The sequence below is a fragment of the Oryzias melastigma genome, linkage group LG5 (genome assembly GCF_002922805.2).
Source record: "Oryzias melastigma strain HK-1 linkage group LG5, ASM292280v2, whole genome shotgun sequence".
Classification (NCBI taxonomy): domain Eukaryota; kingdom Metazoa; phylum Chordata; class Actinopteri; order Beloniformes; family Adrianichthyidae; genus Oryzias; species Oryzias melastigma.
Genome location: NC_050516.1, coordinates 31,438,338 through 31,463,888, shown reverse-complemented (window position 1 = coordinate 31,463,888; position 25,551 = coordinate 31,438,338). Strand labels below are relative to the sequence as shown.

Sequence of the window (25,551 nt, the reverse complement as noted above, 5' to 3'; positions counted from 1 at the left end):
TTCACTTTCAATCCAAATTTTACAGTTTGCATGTCCTTGAACTATACAATGTGTCATTTTGAGTTGCATTTATTTTAATAAATGTCATTTTTTTAAACTGACAAACAATACTATGCAAATATATAATCTGTTTTCTTGGTTTAATTTTATCTGATCTTAAATTGACTGCATTCTTTGCCCACTACTCACAGAGCTAAGATAACTAGATGTATAAAACTATGAATGCTGTAAGCTGAATGTAGTTACTACAAGATGCTAGAGCAGTTAGCTGAAAATGCTGAAGCTGAAAGCTTGCTAGAATATTATTTAATGCCAAATTAGCAAATAACTGGAAACGTGTCTGAATAAGCCATAACGGTTAGCATAATGCTAAAATGTTAGCTAAACTCCCAATTTGCCCCCAAAAACTGGAAACGTGTTTAAATTAGCAAAAAACAACTAGAATAATGTTTTAATGTTAGCTAAACAACTGGAAAAATATCTAAATTAGACAAAAAAGCTAGCATTTTGCTGAAATGTTAGCTAAACTCCAAATTTGCCTAAAAAACTTGAACATGCCCAAATTAGCCAAAAAAAAAAAAAAAAAAAAGCATTATGCCAAAGTCTTAACTTGGCTCCAAATTAGCCAAAAAACTGAAAACATGTCAAAATTAGCCAAAAAAATATGGAAAACTGTTGAAATAAGCCAAAAACAGCTAGCATTATGCTAAAGTGTTAGCTAAAACACAAATTAGCCAAAAAAAAATGGAAACATGTCTAAATTAGCCAAAACCAGCTAACATAATCCTAAAATGTTAGCTAAACTCCAAACTAGCCAAAAAACTGGAAACGTGTCAAAATTAGCCAAAATAGCTAGCATATTGCTAAAATGTTGGCTAAACTTCTAATTAGCCAAAAACAACTGGAAACATGTATAAATGAGCCAAAACCAGCTAGCATAATGCTAAAATGTTAGCTAAACTTTAAATTAGCCAAAAACAAATGTAAACATGTCTAAATCAACCAAAACCAGCTAGCATAATGCTAAAATGTTAGCTAAACTTTAAATTAGCCAAAAACAACTGGAAACATGTATAAATGAGCCAAAACCAGCTAGCATAATGCTAAAATTTTAGATAAACTTCAAATTTGCAACAAAAAAAAAACAACTGGAAACATGTATAAATGAGCCAAAACCAGCTAGCATGTTGCTAAAATAAAAGCCAAATTTCACATTACCCTAAAAAACCCAGTAGTAGCTGAACATTTTAAAGTTTAACTGTCTCCAGCTTAACGTTTGCAGAAGTTCACAAATGTCAAAGTGCACGAGGTTTTTGAAGGAATTGAGTAATTTCTCATCCATTTTCTAAGGGGCTTATTTTGGTCAAAAACCATAAATTTTATGAATACCAAAAATACGAGCAGTAATGTTTTGATTGAGCTTAACGTTTTGACATTAAGATTCCTGAAATTGCTGTAAAGCATTCACACAACTAATCAAATCATATTTTAATAGCAAACTTTTTATGAAGCAGACAATTGCTAGATGATTGTATAACAATCGAGGTCCCATTGAATAACAAATCCTTTCTGCCTCTGGTTTCTCAGACAGCGCTTTGGAAGAGACCATGAGACTCACTGCTGCCCCCTTCATCACCAGAGAAGTGGTGCAGGACAAGATCCTCTGCATGGCGGACGGCCAAGAGTATCTGCTAAGAAAAGGGGACAGATTATGTTTGTTCCCCTTCATCAGCCCTCAAATGGACCCTGAGATTTACCACGAGCCACAGGTTTGTCTTTCTATCTTGGGTGAGGAAGCTTCTGCCCCCGTTTGCAGCCTCTCCAAACTCTCCTGTGCTGCCAACAGGAACAGGAGTAATTGTCTTAGGGGCTTGTTCGAGACAGACTTAAGTGTAATTAGAATCAGTAGCTGTTTATGTAAGGAGGAATCAGCACCTGCATGAAGCAAACCTTGGATGACCAGGTGGGAGGTCAAGTCCAGATCTGTGGGTCACGGAGGGATAAGCGTGGGAGGGAGAGGGAACTGATATCCGTGTGAACGTTTATGGAAGACTACAGTGAGGAACGGAGGAAGAAAGAGGAAGAAAAAGCCTTTTCTGAATCATCTAAACCACATGTCAAAGTCAAGGCCCGGGGGCCGGATCCGGCCCTCCAGATCATTTTATTTTTTTGTTATTAATGGCCCGAAGTTATCTCCTGCTCATTTCTAACTTGTATAATTCTGACAAAATATATTTTTACGGAGAGAAAAATATTGAAAGTTATTTAAGGTTTAAGTTGATTTATTCTGGAATAATATTCCTGCTTTTTATTATTTGTAATTATGTTAAAAAGTTACGGTTTTATAGTTTTAAAAGTTGGCATTCTGCTAGCTTTTTGGACTATTTTGGCATTTATGAAGATTTTTTTATGCTATTTTGGAGTTTAGCTAATATTTCAGCTACATGCTAGCTGTTTTGGCTAATTTGGGCTTTTTTAAAAAAGTTTTTAGGCTATTTTTATTAGGCTAATATTTACACGTTAGCTTTTTTGGCTAATTTAGTTTTTTTTTTCAGTTTTTTTAGGCCGTTTTGGATTTTAGCTAATATTTCAACTATATGCCAGCTATTCTGGCTAATTTTGGCTTTTTTCTGTTTGTTTTTAGGCCATTTTAGAGTTTGGCTAATATTTACACGTTAGCTGTTTTGGCTAATTTCGTTCTTTTAGGTTTATTTAGGCCATTTTGAAGTTAAGCTGATATTTCGGCGACATGCTAGCTGTTCTGACTAATTTTGGCTTTTTTTTTTTTTAGTTTTTTAGGCCACTTGGAGTTTAGCTAACATTTACATGCTATCTGTTTTGGCTTATTTAGGCTTTTTTGTAGTTTTTTTGTAGTTTTGCCAATAATTTAGCTAATTCTAGCTGTTTTGGCTAATTTGGGCTTTTTAGAAAAAGTTTTTAGGGTATTTTGGAGTTAGGCTAATATTTACACGCTAGCTGTTTTGGTGAATTTATTTATTTATTTTTGGCAATTTTGAAGTTTAGCTAATTTTTCTGCAACATGCTAGCTGTTTTGGCTAACCTAGATTTTTAACCTAGTTTTTTAGGCTAATTTTGCATTTAGCTAATATTTTAGCTGCTATCAGCTTCACCGTTTTTTATCTGTCAATTTCAGCATCCTCAGCACTAGCATCTTCAACAGCCAAATTCAGCTTACAGCATTCACACTAGCATTATCACAAGTTATGCTAGATATCTAGTTCATAATTATGTTAAAAGGTTATGATTTTAAAGTTTAAAAGTTTAGTTCTAGAGTGTTCAATAAATGTTTATCCTGTTCGGCCCGCGACCTAACGTGTGTTCTGGATTGACAGTTTGACTCCCCTGATCTAAACAAACAAGACTAAACAAAGTTATGTTTTCTCTCTAGAAATTCAAATATGACCGCTTCCTGAACAAGGACGGATCAGTCAAGAAGGACTTTTACAAAGGAGGCAAGAAGCTGAAGTATTACACCATGCCGTGGGGAGCGGGCACCAACGGCTGTGTGGGGAAGTCCTTTGCCATCAGCACCATCAGACAGTGAGTGTCCTAGAACTGACGATGAAATATTCATACTTCACATCCCCATTTAAATGTCCTCATGTGGTTGTTTCGTCTTTGCTCCCACTCCAGGTTCGTCTACATGTTGCTGACTAACTACAGTTTGGAACTGTGTGACCCAAATGCTCAGCTACCAGAGATAAATGCCAGCCGCTATGGATTTGGAATGCTACAGCCTGAAGGAGACTTGCCTGTGCGATACAGACAGAAAAACACTCACTAGGGAAACAGTGACTCCCTTTCAACACATTTCTGACAAAATATGTGTAAATAGATTTAATATTTTTGTTTTTTACTATATATTTATACAATAAAAGTACTGTCTCTATTTATAATAAAACATGAAAAAAGAATATTTACATTGTTGTGTTTTTTTTCTTAACTTTATTTCCTTTTGGGGGAAAAACTATCCTTTTTTTTAAATGTTCATATTGAATTTTAAAGCTCAAAAAGTGATAAACGTTCATTTTTCAAAATTATCATTACTGAAAAAAACAATTACTGTGCATTAATATGCAGATTCTGTCTAATCTGCCACAAAGATAATGCAAAAATTAATGTTTTAAAGACCCACTCCAATGAAAATTGTGTTTTTAACTCGTTTGTGTAGTATTTTCTCACAGTGGAAGACAAAAATATCAAGAATATAAAGCTTGCAATTATTTTTTTTAATCCAAATCATTGTGCATTAGAGCTAACAAAAGAAAATCTGTTGAATTAAGCTTCACGGTCCGCTCCATCCTGATGCATTCACTTACAGACAAATAGATCCATGAACGTCTTTGTTTTCCTCGTCTGAGCTGGAATCTGGATCTAAACTGTACGGATAGAAAAATGCGACAATGCTCGACATTTTTGTTACACTGGTAATGTTAGGTTGTGGGTGTGAGGGGCTGTAAGCTAGTGGGAGAGCATGTGAACAGATGGATGATGGGAAGGAGGTGTAGGTGAATTTCTGATGAACTCTTGCTAATCTGGTGACACTCTGTCCTAGAAAACCCCAGCTTAAAAAATATATATTTGGCTAAAAATGGCAAAATCATAATCTAAAAACCACTGAGAACGATTTTATCTCAAACCGAAACATGACTGGATCTCTAAGATGTGATGCAAATGGAAATCGTTCACAAGTTCCAGACCTGAGGTCCAAGTCACCAAGGAGTCACATGTTGCTGGTTGTAAAAACTCTAAGTTCCCATCTACGGTTCCCCTCACATGTTTGGAATGCAGCCCACATGAAACAGAAGATGGATGTTTTTGTTGGGGCAGCTGTCGTGAATTGAGAATTCTGGACTGAAAGCACAGAGTCTCATCAGGACACGCCTGTACAGTAAACAAAGCAGTCATCTGCAGTGTACTTTCATCTGCTGGGCTGGCACATCCCTGCTGTTTGCAGAGGGAATTGAAGTGGAAACTTTTCTCAGTAATTGGTGTCTTGAAGGAGAGTGCCTATCATAGTTTTGACTTCTGCTTTCTTTTTAAATCTGCTCAGGACAAGTGCCTCCAGAAGAAGAAGAAGGTTTTTGTAACAGAGTGGACTGTAGTTCTTTTAAATTGTTATTTGTTCTTCTGTCAAAGAGTTGGAAATTCTTGAGGGGCCTTGAACAGGCCACCTCATTAGTGCCTGATCACACACAGGTGTGCAGTGGGGGCGTGCCCAATGGGAGAATTATAAGGAAGAGAGAAATATACATACGAGAGAGGAAAGGCGAGCGAAGAAGAGGGTCCTGGTGTACCGCAGCGGGAGAAGCCAGCGCCGGGCCCCATAGGAGTCTTGCGGGCCTTTTGGGAGCACAGCGGGAGAAGCTAACGCCGGACCTTGGGGGAGCACAGTGGGAGACGCCAGTGCCAGGCCCTGAAGGAGGGCGGGGAGAGAAGCCAGCGCCAGGCACTGGAGGAACAAGGCGGGTGTAGCCAGCGCCGGATCCTGGAGGAGTGTAGCGAAGAAGCCAGCACCGGACCCTGGAGGAGTGAGGCAAGAGGAGCCAACACTGGGCGCTGAAGGAGCGTGGCAAAGAAGCCAGCACTGGGCCCTGGAGGAGGGCGGGGAGAGAAGCCAGTGCTGGGCCCTGGTGGAGTAAAGCAAGAGAAGCCAGTGCCAGGCCCTGGAAGAGGGAGTTGAGAAAAGCCAGTGCCAGGCCCTGGAGGAGGTGAGAGAAGCCAGTGCCGGGCCCTGGAAGAGGGAGGTGAGAGAAGCCAGTGTCAGGCCCTGGAAGAGGGAGGTGAGAGAAGCCAGTGTCAGGCCCTGGAAGAGGGAGGTGAGAGAAGCCAGTGCCGGGCCCTGTGGGTGCGCGGCAAAAGAGGCCAGCGCCGGGCCCTGAAGGAGCTTGGTGATAAAGCCAGCACCACGCCCTGGTGGAGCATAGAGGAAGAAGCCAGCGTCTGGCCCTGGAGGAGTGAGACAACTGTAGCCATTGCCAGGCCCAGGTTGAGCGTGGCGGGGAGAAGCAACATTGGAACGCCAAGTGGATTGGTTGTGATCCACCCCTCTTCCTTCTAAAAACCCCTCTGTTGCTTTTTCAACTTGTTTTTGGCTACCCAGGATTGATTGTTTTTAGTCGTCACACACGTTCTTTTAATCAAATGCACTATTTTTTTTAATTCATTATTGTGTATTTTATATTGAACTTTCTAGGAACTGGTCTTACAGACTCCTTGGGTATTTTCTCTTTTTGACTGGCTCCTGGCTCCAACAAACGGGCAGACTCTTTTTACTCCCCTTTGAACCGGGTATCTTGTCTCCACACACCTCCAAATCAAAGAACCATGCGGGTCTGCTACATTTACATGGAGTAGTTCACTCTCCTTGAGTCAGAAAATGTATTTTAATACGAGAAAAGGTGGAAAATCCTTCCCTCACTTCCTTAAGGCTGCAGTTGTCTCCAGTGAACACGTGATGGCTCGAATCCACATCAGTGTGAGTCCAATTTGTCCCGGCTCTGAGGGGGTTAACCTCACGCAGGATGCGCCGCTGGAGGAAGGAGCCTGAATGAAATCAGCTCCGACAGGATCCACGTTCACAGTCGCGGGCGCCGGCCACTCTCACTGCACGCGGGAGAAGGCGAGACACTAAAAGGTTCCCGCGGATCCTCGACTTGTTGACGCGCACCGGGAGTGGAGCACGGGACGCGGCGGGGTTTTTACCATGTCGGTGCGTAATTTACGATGCGTCCATCAGCTGCCCGCGCAGGATCGGAGTCTTTTCCAGGTTTAACAAGTTGCAGCGCACTCACCCAGGAAAAGATGCCGCTCCAGGAGATAAACCGGGATATAACGAATTCATGTATGTATATTTATACTTTTGTTTGTATTTAAGCCATACGTGACAGGACCAAACCTAACGCATGTTTTGCTGCAATAAGTTGCATTTATTATCATTTTTCCAGCATGTAAAACACCAATTAGCTCGTGAGAACTATCAGAGAGAGTTATCCCCTCAGAGCGCTCCGGGACAGAATAGTGAGCCCCGGTAATCAAAGTTGATAATCGGTGTCAGCATTAGTCCCGCTTAATACCCCTCTGGAGAACAGCTCATCCGCGCGTTCACATAACAGCCGCGCGAGCGCCGCAACTTTCAGACCGAACGGATCCGGATCTGACAGCGTTCAGCACCGCGGACAGCGACCGCGCGCCGGATTGACGGATGGCGCGTTTCAGCACCGGGACAGGGCCCCCGGACCGGGCTGTTATTGGCCCCCACCGGGACCCGTGTCAGCAAGAAAAGCGGCTGTGCCTCTGAAAGCTGATTAAAATATCTATTTGCTTCTCTGATGAGTGGATAAACCACCTGACATTGCTGCTGTAGGACACCGGGACGGCCCCGGACCCTGAATAAGTTCATGTTTGTTTGTTTTCTAGTAGGACTGTGGAAGTTAACGCATTAACGCAGGAAATTGATCAAAAAGTTTATATTTATTAATGCATATTAATTACACATCGTGAAGAAACAGTCTTTCGCTTTGCCTATAGGCGGTTCAGGCTTCCATGGCGTAAGTAAAACTTGGGCTGTGAGCATTAACGCAAACGTGCGATTAATCAGAATGTTTCTTTTAATCGATTGACAGCAGTAACTAAAAATAAATGTTCTAAATGTAAAATTTATGTGGGATTTCATATTGTGATTATTCGCAGATAACAAGTGGTCGGGAAATACCGTGACAAAAAAAAAGATACATTTTTTCCAGTTTACGATTAATTAGTTTTTTTTTTAATCGAATCCCAGACCTAGTTAAAACACTTTGTTAGGTATTAACCCCGTTATACGATGGTGACTTGATAAGTATAAACTAGAGCTGTGAAAGTTAACAAATTAACGCATGCGATTATGAAAAAAAATTATAGCGATTAATCGCGATTACTTTTTCCAGGTTTGCGATTAATTTGTTAATTTATTTTAATCGATTCCCAGCCCAAGTTAAAACACTTGGTTAGGTATTATTCCTGTTATACGATCGTCACTTAATAAGTACGCACGCGATTATGAAAAAAAATTAGCGCATGAATATTTAATAATGCAAATTAATTACACGTCACAAAGAATTAATCAAAAACAATTCACGCGTTAATGTGTATTAATGCATTTTAATCTTTCGCTTTAATTCTGCGGTTCAGGCTTCCATGGCGTGCGTTAAAACATTTTATCGGTATTATCCTGCTTATGTCATGGTCGTTTACAAAAGAAATAAATACTCAATCGATTTTTAGTACTTTATTTTGTGGCTTAGATCACTTTTTCACAAAAAGTGAACTATCTGATCCGTGGTCCGGTGCCATATTCTACAAAAAAATGTTACCTGGTAAAACATTTTGATTAATTGTGATTAATCCCAACACAGAAGAGCAATTAATCTGATTTTTTTTGTAATCACTTGACAGCACAAATTAAAAATAAATGTTCTAAATGTAAAATTTCGTGTGGGATTTCATATTGTGATTATTCACAGATAATAAATGGTCGGCAAATACTGAGACAAAAAAAGAAACTATAGCGATTAATCGCGATTAATTTTTTTAGGTTTGCGATTAATTCGTTAAATTTTTTTTAATCCATTCCCAGCTCTAGTTAAAACACTTTCTCAGGTATTATCCCCGTTATGCGATGGTCACTTGATAAATTTAAACATTTCAGACGATGAAAATGAAGGAATAATTTCTCTCTGGACTGTTTTTGTTGAAAAGATTGTTTGTGGGATGATTTGCATTGTTTCTTTTTATTTGTTTGTTTGTTCTTGTTTTGAAAATAAAACTTTAGAAAAAAAGCCATATAAAATGTAGCTGGTTAAACACTGACTAATCGTGATTAATCGCAACACAAAAGTGTGATTAATCTAATACATTTTTTAATCTATTGACAGCACTAATAAAAATAAACGGTCTAATTGTGTGTGATTTCATATTGTGATTATTCACAGATAATAAATGGTCAGCAAATACTGTGAAAAAGAACAATTATCGCGATTAATCACGATTAATTTTTGTCCAAAGTTTTGATTAATTAGTTAAACATTTTTAATTGACTCCTGACCCTATTTTTTTAGACACAAGAAGCGACGGGGGGGCTCTGATGCCGCCGCTCCCCCGGACCATGTCCCACTGAGATCCCGGACCGGGTTCAGTCTTTCTCCAGAGTCCGACTGACTTGAGTGAAGATGATCAAAACGGCTCCTCGGTCGGCCTCCACGCTGCCGCCGGAGACCATCGACATCATCCGGAGCAAGACCCAGTCCCGCAGAGTGAGGCTCAACGTGGGGGGGCTCCTCCACGAGGTCCTGTGGAGGACGCTGGACCGGCTGCCGCGCACCAGGCTGGGCAAGCTGCGGGACTGCAACACGCACGACTCCATCATGGAGATATGCGACGACTACAGCCTGGACGGGAACGAGTACTTCTTCGACAGACACCCGGGCGCCTTCACCTCCATCCTGAACTTCTACCGCACAGGGAAGCTGCACATGATGGAGGAGATGTGCGCGCTCTCCTTCAGCCAGGAGCTGGACTTCTGGGGCATCGATGAGATCTACCTGGAGTCCTGCTGCCAGGCCCGGTACCACCAGAAGAAGGAGCAGATGAACGAGGAGCTGAAGAGGGAGGCCGAGAACATGCGTGAGCGCGAGGGGGAGGAGTTTGCCCCCACGTGCTGCTCGGAGAAGAGGAAGAAGCTGTGGGACCTTCTGGAGAAGCCCAGCTCCTCATTCGCTGCCAAGGTAAAATCTGTCTGTTTTACTGGAGAAACCTTCAGCAGAAGGTTCTGGGATGATGTGAGAGAGGAACAGCTGGTTGAGTTTGGAGGACTTCTTCTCTGGATCCAGAACCTGTGAGGTTTACATTGGGGGCGGGGCTAATATGCTGGTCTGACCCCTTTTAACCCATATCATAAAAGCATTAGACGTGTTCTGAGGTCCAATTGGTCTTTAATGCATCCCACATTCATCTGAGGAAAAGTGGTTCTGAGTTCGCCAATCACAGTTTTTAATTAACGGTGTGACGATTATTCAATTATCCGATGAATCAAACTATCCAACCGGATTGATCGGTCTAAGGCAGGTTGTTGATCGGATCGGATCAGAATGGATTGGATAAGGAAGGATCAAATTAAAATGTATTGAATTGAATCAACTCAAATCTACTCAAAGGGATTTAAATCAAATCAAACATATTTAAATCAAATTAACTCAAACTAAATGAAAAAGAATCAAACAGATTCAAATCGAATCAAATCAAACGGACTAAAATAAAATCAAACAGACTCAAATCAAAAAGACTAAAATCAAATCAAACTGAATCAAATCAAACTGACTCAAAAATCAAAGAGCCTCAAATTAAATTTGACGCAAGCAGAATAAAATAAAGTCAAATTCAAAACTCAAATCAAATCAAACAGACTCTAATCCAATCGACTCAAACGGACTCAAATAAAATAAAATAAGATCAAATCAAAGGGACTCAGATCAAAACAAATCAAATGGAGTCGAGGCAAACGGAATCAAATCAAATTATCTTAATTCAATTGCAACGGACTCAAATCAAACTGACTCAAATATACATAAATCAAATAAAATCAAACAGATTCAAATCGATTCGAACGTTCTTAAATCAAATCAAATCAAACTGATTCAAATAAAATCAAGTAGACTTGAATAAAATCAAACCAAACTGTATCAAATCAATTCGACTCAAATAAATAAAACCAAATGGACTAAAATGAAGGGAAATAAAATAAAATAAAACAGACTGAAATTAAATTAAATTAAATTAAATCAACCACTACCACTAAAAATAGTTTCAAATTGAGATAAATCAATGATGAATATTGTAAAATCCCATCTGGATTGAGACATGGTAGATTTATTTGACACCAATGTAAACACGTCAATCACAGCGAACAACAAACGTGATGCAGCAGAAACAGATCAACCGTCAACAGAGTCCAACATGTGGAAACTCTTTGAATTTAGCAAAGACGTGAGCGTACGGCGTGGTAGAAGGTTCTAATCATTTGGATTATTCTGATGTGTAGAAAAACAACTTTATCAAACTAAAATGTGATGGATTTGACTTTCATTCTTGTTTACTTGTTTGTTTTTTAATTTAATTTATTATCTTGTAGAAATAGAAGGAATCCGGAAAACTTTGGCTTCACAGTAACACAAATCATGATATGAATCGAATCGTTGAAATGAATCGTTTTTATCCACTATCATGGGAAAAAAATCAAAGAGATCTTCAGCATCTTAAAGAGGATCTGTGCTGCTTTGTGTTTCCCCAGAAAGTCAGTGAAAAGCTTTAATTATTGCAGCTTGTATTTCAGAAACATGACGAGCGTCATTGTTTCTCTGGATTAGTCTCCGTCAGATAAAGGCCAGTGTTGTCAGATATCTCAGGTGATTGATGGATGTTTGCTTTTTCTGAGACAACAAAGAGGATGTGATGATCAATTACCGAGTTGTCAGCATAGTGAGCAACCTTCCTGCATAAAATCTGTATTTTTAGCCCTTCGTCTAACACCCACCGTTCTCAGTCGGCTTCATTTGGACCTCTGCTAGAACTCAGTCATGGAGATCATTAGGAGACGTGGAGCTCTCAGGACCAAACCTGAGAACGTTCATCTGTGGGATCAATACTGGTGACATGTTAACAGCACTTTTAATTAAACTGCTTAAAATACAGCTTGACCACTTATACCACATGTGTGTCAAAGTCGAGGCCCGGGGGCCGGATCCGGCCCTCCAGGACATTTTATTTCATTGTCATTAATGGCCTGATGTTATTTTGCGCTTATTTCTAACATGTATAATTTTGACAAAATTTATTTTTATGTAGGGTAAAATATTGAAAATTATTTAAGTTTTAGGTTGATTTATTCTGGAATAATATTCCTATTTTTTGTTATTCATAATTATGTTAAAAAGTTACAGTTTTTAAAGTTTAAAAATTGGCATTTTGCTAGTTTTGTGGACTATTTTGGCATTTACTGAGATTATTTAGGATATTTTAGAGTTTAGCTAATATTTACATACTAGCTGTTTTGGCTACTTTAGTCTTTTTTTTAGTTTTTAGGCTGTTTTGGAGTAGGCTAACGTTTACATGCTAGCTGTTTTTGCTACTTTAGGCATTTTCAGTTTGTTAGGCTATTTTAAAGTTTACCTTTTTTCAGCTACATGCTAGCTGTTTAGGCTAACCAAAGTTTTTATTTTTATTTTTAGTTTTTTAGGCTAATTTACCATTTACCTATTTTTAGCTGGATATCAACTTCAGCGATTTCAACACTAGCATCTTCAGTGACCAAATTCAGCTTACAGCATTCACACCAGTATTATTGCAGGTAATGCTATATATCTGGTTCATAATTATGTTAGAGAGTTACGGTTTTAAATGTTTAAAAATGTAGTTTTAGAGTGTTCAAGAAATGTTTATCCTGTTCAGGCGCAATGTGATGTGCGATTGAGTTTGACCCCCCTGACTTATACATAATTTTAAAGATATTCAAAGACTTAAGAAATGTCAAAAGTCTTAAATGTTTAGGTAGATTTTTCCTGAAGAAAGGGAAATCCCTTTTCATCTGTGCACCTTCTAACTCCCTGATTAATAAAAACCTCCACTGATGAGATCTACAGTATCAAACGTCACGGGGACACAGGCTGGAATGGTCAGACCATTATTCAACACCTCTTTGAACAGGAGTTCCTGCATAATTCATGGAGCTCGTCTATTTAAAGAAGCTGCTCTATTTTTGACCTTGGGTTACTGAAAGTTCTTAATTCTGATTCTGAGGTATTCAATCATGTCGCAGCATCACAGCTGGAACATTCAGCTTAGTTTTCATGCTTACAGGCAGCAGAAATAAAAATTTGACTTAACCCTTTAACACCTGAGGTGTGACGCTTGAACACAAAATCTTTAACATACTGTAACTATTCAACCGTTAACACGATAATTCCGGCTCATGATGTCAGTTATGCAGATATGCATCAAAGAAGCTAATTTCCAAAATATCTGTGGGAAATTGGGACCAGAATGAACACATACACAACTCTTCCTCTTACCTCGGCCTGGACAGCTTTGTGGGAGTGCTATTGTGCGTCTTCATGCCCAGTTGACTTTGTCATTTCTCTTTGAATGGAAGAAGCCTGCGAGTAATCATTTCATGAAAGAGATAATTTGTTTTTGAGGTTTGTCATTGGTAAATCAGCGTGGTCCAGCGGTACAAAGGGCTCGTTGATTGGACATGAAATCTACTCACACATGCAGCATGTCCCAGCATGCCTCTGTAGTTCAGTCTCAGTGGGGTTGTGGTCACATTCAGAGGTGTTCAATGCTCACTGGAAAAAGTCTATTCAAACAGTAGTTGTGTGACAGTACCATTCATAAATACTTTAATGCAAATGTGTGCATGTTTAGTTTGCACTGTTAACAACATGTATAAAAACACTCACGATAACGATAAATATAATAAGTCTATTTTTAGTTTTTCATGTCCTAGCCTACTTTTCTGACTCTTTAAGTTACAGATAACTAAATATTCTTAATTTAATGCAGCTAAATAACTCAAATGAGATCAAATGTGGCTGATAGACGGCAGCATTCACATTTATTTTAAACAATCAAAGGTATTTAAAATGAATTTTAAAAAAAAATTCTTTAAAGTTTTCAGCAATTTTAAGTTTCTGAGTAGAAAAAACACATTTTTGCACAAAATTCTGCTGGAATTGCATCATCTGTTGAAGAGTTATCAAATCAATATAAACACTGGAGCTAAAACTCAGATGTTAAAGTTTATTTGTCCATTTATTTTTAAGCAGAACTTTAGCTTTAATTTAAATATATATATATATATATTTTGCTAGTTTTACTTTGAAATCAGGAAGCTTCACAGACACTTTATTTTGAAGATTTGTTTACTTCCTTTGACATTCTTCACATTCTGCTTTATTTTAGTTCATAAATTAAAATCCAACATTATTTTGTATTTCAGAGCTGTGAATATTTTACTACATGATATTTGACTATTCTCTACTATATTTACAAAGATCACAAATCAGCGATCTTTGACTTCCTGAATATTCTTACTCAAATTTTCGGGAGCAGATCGTGAGATTTTGAGTGTTCGGATACTCGTTATAGTCCTGCTCCACAGCTTCTTATTTTTAATCTCATGTGTTCACTTTCATGGACTTTCCTTGAGTGATAAATGTTTGTTGCGTTAGCATCGGCGCAGGAATAGCCTCCTAGCATAGCTTACATATTACTGTCTTCTCTCATTGTTGGGTGCCTTGAATCCAAAATGCAACCAAATTACATTTGTTTTGTTCTTTTCCCCTCTTTGTCCTCAGCAGTCTTACACTGCTGGCTTTTGTTATTTTAGTTTGGGGGCTTTGTTTTAGTTTAGTTATGCGATATGACAATATGTATCGTCATATCGTAATTAGAACAAAAGCAGCAGCTGCAGAACTCGAGCAGATCTCCCTTCAAATGAGACCTTCTCACTCTCTCAGTCATAACAATGAAGAACGATTACGTGGCCTTAAACTGTGATGCAGCACTGATTCTGCTCTAATTACTGACTTTTTCTGCTTTTTAACTTATTACTTTTTGTATTATTATATTCATAGTTTGATAAAAACAATCTGGACAAATTGCCTTTTTTTAATGGGAATATTGTGACATTTTTTTGGCATTAACAAATAAAGATGATTAACTTATTACTTTTTGTATTATTATATTAATTCTTTGATTAATACAATCTGCACAAATTGTCTTTTTAATGATACTATTTTGAATTTTTTTAGCATTAACAAATGAAGAGGATTCTTACTTATTACTTTGTGTTTTACTACAATAATTCTTTGATGAACACAATCTTTTTAAATAAGAATATTTAGATTATTGTTACTGATTAATATAAATGAGTTGTCTGTGGATGTTTGAAATTTGATTAGTGATATCAATGATATTAATGATCCTTTATAACCTGAATTTATTATTGTAGAGTATAAATATTTGATAATAATTCCTGAACCGGATATTGATCATTCATGTAGAGAAAATGGTCGAGTCGGGTGGGATTATATAAGTTCGCTTCCTCCCACTCCCTTTCAAGTGATCTAGATGTAATTCAATGTGATTTGTTTTTTCACGTATTATTCCTGATTGCTTGAAATAAACCATTTAATTTATTCATTCATTCATAATCTTGTCTCCTTTTATCACATTTATGCAACTTTTTGTTGTTCAAAACTCAAACCGTGTCATCCTCCAAACTGTGGATCAGAAGAGGAATAACAAAAACAAACACAAGTTTCTTGTGCTTTCAAAGAGGCTTTTTGAACTAATTGGATGGAAACTTCTAGTCCCAGTCAGTCATGACTACAGAGCACTTAACTGTACTTCTTGCTGCACATCAGACGTGCCTAATTGACTCCACTGGAAGTACTTTGCTTTGTTGTTTGTGAAGTTTTAGAAGTTATCGCTCTGTGCAGCTTTAGGGGGGAAGAACCTGCTAAGTTCTGCTCTGCATCCAGACGTCTGCTGATATCTGTGCCGTCCTTTGAGCTTTCATCCAGCAGCCAGTTGGGTATCAGAGACGTTGCAGTGCAGTTCAGGGTTATTTACTAACCTCAGCGCCGAAGCGCATACCTTCCAACCTTCCCACTTCCTCTATATTTCTTTTCAGCCTTCGCGTGCGCCACAAACCATAACTGGACTGTATTTCATAACTTGTTTTTTCGAGATTTGTTGCTGGGTTACAGCGGCTCCTGAACCGCGCTTTGGTGTGCTTTGAATAGCCATAAATTTGTGGCACAGGAGTTCCAAGCTGCCAGGATGATTACAGTGTCATATATCACAGCGTGGGCTAACATGAGGAGGAGCAGAGGGCTTTTCTCCATCATCCTTCCGCCTGTTGGACTCTGGTATCCCAGTGTTTGAAGTAATAATCACGTTAGCAACCATTAACCCTTTAACGCTGCAGTTCTAGTGTTTATGTTCTTTGATTTATTGTCATTTATAACACTCAACACGATAATTTCATCAGATTTTAAAGGAGAAAAGCGGCGTGAGCCGCTTTTCTCCTTTAAAATCTGCTGAAATTATCGTGTTTACGGTTGAAAAGTTACATTATGTTTCAAGATTTTGTGTTTCAGGGTTTTAGGGTTAATATACAGTCTAAAAGAGAAAAAAAATGCTATTTTTTTATTCAAAGGCAAACAACAGATCCTAGAAGAACCTCCAGAATCTGACAATTTTTCTTTAACCTGAATTTATTCCCAGCTATGAAAAAAACAGTTTTACTTTTAAGTAAACATTAAATTTAGATCAATTTATAGCTAATTTGGTTTGTCGCATATTTGAGACAACAAGCATTAAGTATTAAATATATTGTTATTTGGACCCAAATGCTCACAAAACTTTATCGACTTTTTATTGGGGAACTGCAAATTTATGTACTGATTTATAAAGTTTTTAATGCAAAGTGCAACAGATGGCATGTGGTGAGATAACTGGTTTAAAGCCTAAATTAGCCTAACAAGTACCTGAAATATTAGCTAGACTGCAAAATAGCCTAAATTATCTTAGTAAATGCCAAAATAGTCAAGAAAGCTAGCAGAATGATAATTTTTAAAACTTTAAATTCATAACTTTTTAACATAACTATGAATAATAAAAAGGCAGGAATATTATTCTAGAATAAATCAACTTAAACCTTAAATAATTTCCAATATTTTACTCTCTGGAAAAATATATTTCGTTAAAATTGTACAAGTTAGTAATGAAGTAAACTTTAAAAGCAAAAGAAAAACTGAAATTTGATTACTTTTATCTAAAAAATTAAACTTGTAAATATCCCCAAAATTTTTTTTTTCCATAAAATATATTCTGTCATAATTATATATTATACAGGAAACCGTCTATTCTGGCAACACTGGCAGCTGACGCACTGCATGGTGGGATTTGTGGTTCATTTTGTAGTCATGGTTGCAGACACATTGGGCCTGCTTTCAGATTTGGCATAGGGATTAATTGTGGGGCAGGGCTACCAAAAGCCACGCCCCTTCAGAGGAGATTTTGGAAACAGAGGCTTCAGATCAACATGAAAAATTGCTTTTTAACACATTTAGATTTAGGGATTTTGGTTAAAAACGTCATAATCATAATTAAAATACAACTGGGAATGTTTTTTTTTTTTAAATAAAGAAATTGTCCTAGGAGGACTTTAATGAACCGTGCAGCAAAACATGACATAATCATAACTTCTGTCCAGGTCATCCCCATCAATTGTTGCTTTATTAGGATTTAGTTTACAACAAATGCAAAGTCGGATTTTCATCAAACGATTTTGTCTGTTTGAACGTTTTTTATGGTTAATTGTAGATTTCTCCTTAATTAAAAAGAACTGCCTGTAAGTGGCAGTTAATCCGTTAGAAAATTCCTTCCAACTGTGAGCAGAAGAGACATTAAATCCTTCATGCTGTCATCTGTGTGTTCCACGTCTGCAAAGCGTCCAGGTCTGAGATGCACTGCAGTGAAAATACCCCTCTGCTGCAACAAAACCAGGTATTTTAGGAAGTCGGTGCATCTATTACCGAGAAGATGGTTAGAAAGAGCCGGAATCTGCTCCTGAGGGCTATAAATTACTCTCTGCATTGATGGAGGTGAGGTGTTCCCAGCGTGGACGGCGTGCTCATTTTGCCTGCCAGCACCTGTCTTTCCCCTTCGGACCTTTTTACCTGTGTGAGTGATTATGTGTCACACGAGTGACCTAATGCACAGATTGGTTATACATTATTTAATCTTTCCTGTTTGGGGTTACGTTGGTTCATAGATGGAGCTCACGGTAGATGTATGTAATCATTTAAAAAAAGCCTTTTGAAGGAAAACAAACACATTTTTATAATAACATATATTTTTATAACATATACTAAATAATAAATAAAATAATAAACTAAATAATGTACTAATATAATAAATATGGTAAAGTATACAATAATTAGGGCTGTCAAATTATTGTGCTAAATGTGGTTAATTAATTACAGACATTTTGGTGCGTTATTTTTTTTAATCTTGATTAATTAATTACAGACATTTTAGTGTGTTTTTTTTAATCACGATTAGTTAATTACAGTCCCTTTAGTGCATCCTTCTTTTAATCGCGATTAATTAATTAGCCATTTTAGTGCTAAATTTTTTAATCGTGATTAATTAATTACAGACATCTTAGTGTGTTATTTTGTTTAATCGCGATTAGTTAATTACAGACATTTTAGTGCGTTATTTTTTTCCATGTAATATTGCGATTAATTAATTGCAGATATTTTAACGTGTTATTTGTTTTAATCGCGATTAATTAATTACAGACATTTTAGTGTGTTATTTTTTAAATCGCGATTAGTTAAATACAGTCCCTTTAGTGCATCCTTTTTTAATCACGATTAATTAATTAGACATTTTAGTGAGTCATTTTTAATCGCGATAATCAATTACAGACATATTAGTGCGTTATTTTTTTAATCGCGATTAATTACAGACATCTTAGTGCGTTATTTTTTTAAATCGCGATAAGTTAATTACAGACCTTTTAGTGCGTTATTTTTTTTCCATGTAAATTGCGATTAATTGATTGCAGATATTTTAGTGTGTTATTTGTTTTAAATCACGATTAATTAATTACAGACATTTTAGTGTGTTATTTTTTTTAATCGCGATTAGTTAAATACAGTCCCTTTAGTGCATCCTTTTTTAAATCGTGATTAATTAATTACAGACATTTTAGTGCGTTATTTTTTTTCATGTAATATTGCGATTAGTTAATTACAGACATTTTAGTGTGTTATTTTTTTCCCATGTAAATTGCGATTAATTAATTGCAGATATTTTAGTGCGTTATTTTTTTTTCATGTAATAATTGCGATTAGTTAATTACAGACATTTTAGTGTGTTATTTTTTTTCCCATGTAAATTGCGATTAATTAATTGTAGATATTTTAGTGCGTTATTTTTTTATCACGTTAACTGCAATTGATCACTTACAGACATTTTCGTGTGTTTTTTATTGCATTAATTGCGATTAATTAATTACAAACAAATAAGTGCGTTATTTCTTTATCGCGTAAATTACGAATGATTAATTACAGACATTTTAGTGCGTTATTCTTTTATCGTATTAATTGCGATTTAACAGTTAAATACATTTTAGTGCGTTTTCTTATTGCATTAATTGTGATTAAATAATTACAGATATATAAGTGCGTTATTTTTTTCATTGTAATAATTGTGATTAATTAATTCCAAACATTTTAGTGCATTAGTTTTTTGAATGCATTAATTTTAATTAATTAATTACAGACATTTTATTGCGTTATTTTTTTTAATCTAATTTTTGCGTCGGATGGTTACTTCCATGTTCTGCGATGGGAGCATTTTATCCCTCTCCTACCATGGTCATTTAAGAAAAATAAAAAATATTGAATAAATTAGTAGAACTTAGTCTTGTTATATTTTTAAGTTTAAATAGTTTTTCACAAAAGCGGACTGTTTAATAAATCAACTGACTTTTAATATTTTACTATCTGTAAAAATATATTTTGTCCAAATTTTACAAGTTAGAAAACAAGCACAAAATACCATTGAGCCATTAGTAACAACTCTCTCCAGCTGTACATGGTGCCAACCTGTAACCACCAGGAGATCTGGGGGGGTCAGTGTATGTCACTTCAACATGTGGGCTGGTAAGGTGGGAATCGAACCTGTGATCAGAGGTGGACCGCTCTACCTCTGATCACAGTGTCAGAGTGAATGTGTGGAATCATCCTCCATTAATACTAAATTAGCTGTAAAGGGATACATTTTGCATTAAAATCAACAATTGGCAAAGATAAATGAATGACTCTTTACTAAAACATGAAGGCAGTCGTGTTGTGGTCTGCATGTCAGAGTGTGTGGTCAAACTTTTTCACGGTTCGTTTTTAATAATTTATTGATCTGCAGTCTTACATGTACAAGCTGCCTTCCACAGTGTTATTAAGAGTTCCTGTTTGCTGGAGGAGAATCCTCAGTTCATTTAAATGACTTTTTTTAATTGTAGATTTTCCTAATATCTTCCATTAACATTTACAGCAACAGTTCTATTACTGGATCATCTTCATTCTGACTGATACATGAGCAGAAAATGCACAATTTTCCAACCAAACCACATCTAAAGATCCATTTTCAAAACTTGCTTGTTCAGTGTCACTAGGTTGCTGGAGCCTATCCCAGCAACAGCAAGATGAAGCTGAGTTACACAATGAATGCTAGCCACTCCAACGAGCACAAGCCACTTCAACGAGCACAAGCCACTTCAACGAACGCTAGCCACTTCAATGAACGCTAGCCACTCCAATGAGTGCTAGCCACTCCAACGAGCGTTAGCCTCTTCAACAAACGCTAGCCACTCCAACGAGCACAAGCCACTCCAATGAATGCTAGCCACTCCAACAAACGCTAGCCACTCCAATGAGTGCTAGCCACTTCAACGAGCGCTAGCCACTCCAACGAACGCTAGCCACTCCAATGAATGCTAGCCACTCCAACGAGCACTAGCCACTCCAACAAACGCTAGCCACTCCAATGAGTGCTAGCCACTTCAACGAGCGCTAGCCACTCCAATGAGTGCTAGCCACTCCAATGAATGCTAGCCACTCCAACGAATGCTAGCCACTTCAACGAATGCTAGCCAGTCCAACAAATGCTAGCCACTTCAACGATTGCTAGCCACAACAACAAACGGTAGCCACTAAAACTAATGCTGGCCACTCCGACAAACGTTAGCCACTCCAACCATACACTAGCTACTTCAACAAAACTAGCTTTACCCAAAGCTAGCTAAACAAAACTAGTGTGCTGCACTAAACAGAACTAAGCATAAGTTTGGTTAACAGATTTTCACAAAGTTCAAAGACCCTGGCATTGGGCTTCAGGAACCAGCTTCACAAATACCTGTATTTGTTATTCTCCGTGTTCCTCACACACTAATACATACGGAGGCAGCCGAGCAGGTCTTCCATGACAGTGACATTTAGAAGGTGAGAGGTCAAACAGGGAGGGGGCAGAGCCAACACTACTTTGCTGCAGCGCTTCATTCATTATTCAGCCGAGCTTTTCAGCAAGTGAACATAACTCAAGAGGCTGTGGAGTGGTTTGAAGCTCCGCAGAACTTTCCAGAGAGTTACACTCCAAATGCTGGATGCCTCCTCATGAACCGAAGCTTTCACAGCTCACGAAGTCGGCTGAGATTGACAAGGTCATTTTCCATCTGCACGGTTGAATGAAACACTGACATGCTGCTGATGGCAGGGATACTTTCAGATGCTTTCAAACCCCTCTTTATCTCTGGGCTACATTTGCTTCACCCTTTGTGTTTTGTTGAGGAAACAAAACTTTTTAGATTCCTGAAGAGAAATCGAACAACATGAGTGTCAAAGTTAAGGCCCGGGGGCCGGATCTGGCCCTCTGGGTAATTCTATCTGGCCCTCCAGATCATTGTATTGTTATTAATGGCCCAATGTTATATTGTGCTAATTTTTAACTTATAAATTTGAAAAAATATATTTTTATGGATAGTAATTAATTAATTAGTAGTTATTTAAGGTTTAAATTGATTTATTCTGGGATAATATTACTGCCTTTTTATTATTCAGAATTATGTTAAAACGTTACAGTTTAAAGTTTTCAAAACTGGCATTCTGCTAGTATTTTTTTTTTTATTATTTTTTTAAGTTCAGCTCTTTTTTGAGCAACATGCTAGCTGTTTTGGCTAACCTAAGTTTTTTTTTCCTATTTTATTTTATATTTTTAATCTTATTTGGCATTTAGCAAATTTTAGCTGGCAATCAACTTGAGCATTTTCAGCTATGAGCTTCAGTGTTTTCAGCTATCAACTGTAGCATTTTCAGCTATAAGCTTCAGTGTTTTCAGCTATCAACTTGAGCATTTTCAGCTATAAGCTTCAGAGTTTTCAGCTATCAACTTCAGCGTTTTCAACTAATAGCTTCAATGTTATCAGCTTCAGAGTTTTCAGCTGTCAATTTTAGCATTTTCAGCTATCAGCACTAGAATCTTCAGCTGCCACATTCAGCTTACAGCATTCCCACTAGCATTATTGCTGGTATTGCTATACATCTAGTTCTTAATTATGTTAAAAATTATGTTTTTAAAGTTTTCAAAGCAGTTTTAGAGTGTTTAATAAGTGTTTATCCTCTATGGCCCGCGACCTAAAGCGTGTTTTGGATTTTGGCCCCCTGTGCGATTGAGTTTGACTCTCCTGCTGTACAACATCCTAAAACGGAACAATACATGTCTGCAGAAATTACCGTTTTGGCCTCTTTTCTGGTGATGCTACATATTTTATTGATGTTTGAAAACATCATAATTGCACTTTTCCTCCAGGTCATTGCTTCTGCATGAAACCACTTTGTAATTGAAGTTGTCCTAATTGAAATCTTCCATCTGTCTGGTGAGATGAGACGAGCTGCTTGATCCCCGATGAAATGATGGTGCGCCACTAATCAAATTCTTGCAGACGAACACGAGGAGAATGATAAATGTGGGAAAGGACACACTAGTGGATAAACGGTCATTTGATGACTTTGTTTACAGTAAAAGCTGCACTGAACGTGTTTTTACCAGATAATTACTGCAACGAGAAGCTTCCAGCGCTGTTCAGGAAGACATCAGTCACAGCGTCATGACTGATGAGAGGAAGTTACAGTTCTTGATCTTGACATCGAAGTCCTAATCTGAACAGTTCATGAATGAGAATTTCGATAAGTTCCATTAAAGAACATGTTGCAGACATACAACATTATGATCAGGAGTTGTTCACCAGATTGTTTTGATTGAAAAAATTCACCATTATTTTCACACACTGTAAAAATATGTCATAGTGAAGATAGTCAAATGATGACATCACAGCGGGCGAAAAAAAATGAATGGGGCCAAAATTTCTAACTCGTATTATTTTGACAAAATAATTTTTTATGGGGAGTAAAATATTGAAAGTCATTTAAGGTTTAAGTGGATTTATTCTGGAATAATATTCCTGCATTTTTTATTATTCATAACTATGCAAAAAAGTAACGGTTTTAACGTTTAAAAATTGGCATTCTGCTAGCTTTTTGGACTATTTTGGCATTTACTGAGATATTTTGGGCTATTTTTTAGTTTAGCTGATATTTCAGCTGCATGCAATTGTTTTTTTGTGCTAATTTAGACATTTTTTATTTGGTTTTTTTTGGCTCTTTTGGAGTTTAACTAATATTTCAGCTACACGCAAACTGTTTTTTTTTGTTTGTTTGGTTTTTTTTTGGCTAATTTAGACTTTTTTGGTAGTGTTTTTAGGCTGTTTAGCTATTTTTTCAGCTACATGCTAGCTGTTTTGGTTAATGTAAGTTTTTTGTTTGTTTTTTTAGGTTAATTTGACATTTAGCCAATATTTTAGCTACTTATCGGCTTCAGAGTTTGTAGCTGTTAGCTTCAGTTATTTCAGTTATCAGCTTCAGTGTTTTTAGCTTTCAATTTTAGCATCTTCAGCGGCCAAATCCAGCTTACAGTACTCACATTAGCATTATCACAGGTAATGCTATATATCTAGTTTATAATTATGTTAAAAAGTGACATTTTTAAAGTTTTCAAATGTAGTTTTAGAGTGTTAAATAAATGTTTATTCTGTGACCTAAGGTGTGTTTTGGATTTTGGCCCCTGTGTGATTGAGTTTGACACTCCTGTTCTAGCAGGAGTCTAAAGTGATCTTTAGATCAGACTTTGCGATGCTTCATTTGAACATTTGGAGCTGATTGGATCTTGTGCTGCTGCTGAACTTGAGCTCACCTTCAGTGTTTTTTTAATCACGCCGGAGGCGCCGCTCTGCGTTTCCAGCGATAATGAAGCGCTGTGGGTCAGCCCGCTCTGAGTGGGCGTTCCCAGCAGACGCAGCGCCGGTGAAGGCTGGAAAGAGGCCGTTGCTTTGCTGCGTTTGCTGACCTCCTCACCTGCCCGCGTACCTGGAACGGCTTCAAAGCAGAAGCTGTTGCATTGGGAAGAGCATTCCAGGAGCACTGGCAACTGTCACAAGACTTTCCCTTCGATGTGTGCGTCGATACATCCTCCCACTCTCACGGAACAGAATAACTCTCCCCGACAGAAGGCTAATGGCGACTGGCTTGTCACCAATCAGGTCTTTGTTTAAAAAAAAGTCAGAAAATCTGCATACGTGTCCTTATTTTGAAGGAGGGTCATTATTTTTCCTTTAGAATGACATTTAGGACTGAATAATGTTGTGGGTTTTGTCATTAAGGGTGTTGTTCAAATGAATGAGGTTCAGTCTGTGTGGAATAACACCCTGCAGCCCCTGCAGGTTTTCTTTACCTTAGCGTGGTAACGGCGCTCCTGTCCCGAGAGGCTGCTCTAAATAAAGAAGCTGTCATATGAATGTACACACACACGTGCACATACATGCATCAAACTGCAGTGTTGTCAAGTCCCCATCTTGTCTCCGCCTTTATTTTCCCGCTCTCACTCCACATGAAACACGCTCACATCTTTAAATAGACGCGCCGATGTCATCATTTCCTTGATTGTTTGTGGCGGGCTGGAACCTTTTCATTGGACTCCACGGCGGACAGACTCACGCATGTGTTTCCACGTTCAGAAGACGCTCTTTTGTGCTCCAGTGAATATAGTGAGATGGACTGCTCACCCAGCTGATTGGTGTGATAACACAGTCAGACTGAAAGTGATGGAGATGGAGCCATGCTGCACAATCTCTTTGGCCACGATTGCAATATAGACTCTGTCATAGGAGATTTGACCTTTCAATGCTCCAACAAAACGGAATCAGGTCAGTTGAAGTCGTGCAACAATCAAGCAGACAGAAAGTGAAAAGCAGGAAAAGACTTAATTTTGATATAATAGTTGCACTAAAATTCTCAAAAGTCTGTGAAAGCAACACCATCTGAGGGTGTCACATGACCTCCATGCATAGGTGGAGCATCCTTTGACCTTCTTTGACCTCAGTCTGTGTGATCTAAAACCTGGGAAGGGAAGAGCAGCTCCACAAAACTTTGTGGGTCGATTTTGTTTTAATCATTTTAGAAGTTAAAAACATCACGTTCAGTAGAACCTTTGCTACTTGACTTAAACCTTTAACTACCCAAAAAAGAAAAAATTAATCAATAGAGTTTTTTTTTCCCTGAGAATTGAAGTAAAAAAAAAAAAATTCTAAAAATTGAAGTAATTTTTTTCTTTATCTGATGTGCATCAGGTAGTAACTGAAAAAGAAAAACACTTTCAAAACTAAAAATTAAGGCAACATTTTTTCTGAAAATGAAAAAAAATTTTTTTTTTTGCTTACTAACTGATGCGCACCAGAAAGTAATTGAAAAAAAAAGTTTTTTTCCCCTAAAACTTTTTTTTTGTTTCTGGTTGCTAACTGGTGCACAG

General features: G+C 37.5%; 2 protein-coding genes across 2 annotated transcripts in view; both read left to right on the top strand.

Annotated features, from left to right (window-relative positions):
• LOC112144760 (prostacyclin synthase) overlaps positions 1–3,935 on the top strand; it is an 11,733-nt gene extending 7,798 nt beyond the window's left edge. Inside the window, exons 8-10 of the mRNA XM_024269508.2 lie at positions 1,588–1,769; positions 3,410–3,561; positions 3,655–3,935. Coding sequence (XP_024125276.1) covers positions 1,588–1,769; positions 3,410–3,561; positions 3,655–3,805 — 485 coding nt within the window. The 3' untranslated portion in view covers positions 3,806–3,935. The remainder of the gene's footprint in view (positions 1–1,587; positions 1,770–3,409; positions 3,562–3,654) is intronic.
• A 1,186-nt stretch (positions 3,936–5,121) lies between these two features.
• LOC112144816 (potassium voltage-gated channel subfamily B member 1) overlaps positions 5,122–25,551 on the top strand; it is a 54,832-nt gene continuing 34,402 nt past the window's right edge. Inside the window, exons 1-2 of the mRNA XM_024269620.2 lie at positions 5,122–6,865; positions 9,120–9,785. Coding sequence (XP_024125388.1) covers positions 9,231–9,785 — 555 coding nt within the window. The 5' untranslated portion in view covers positions 5,122–6,865; positions 9,120–9,230. The remainder of the gene's footprint in view (positions 6,866–9,119; positions 9,786–25,551) is intronic.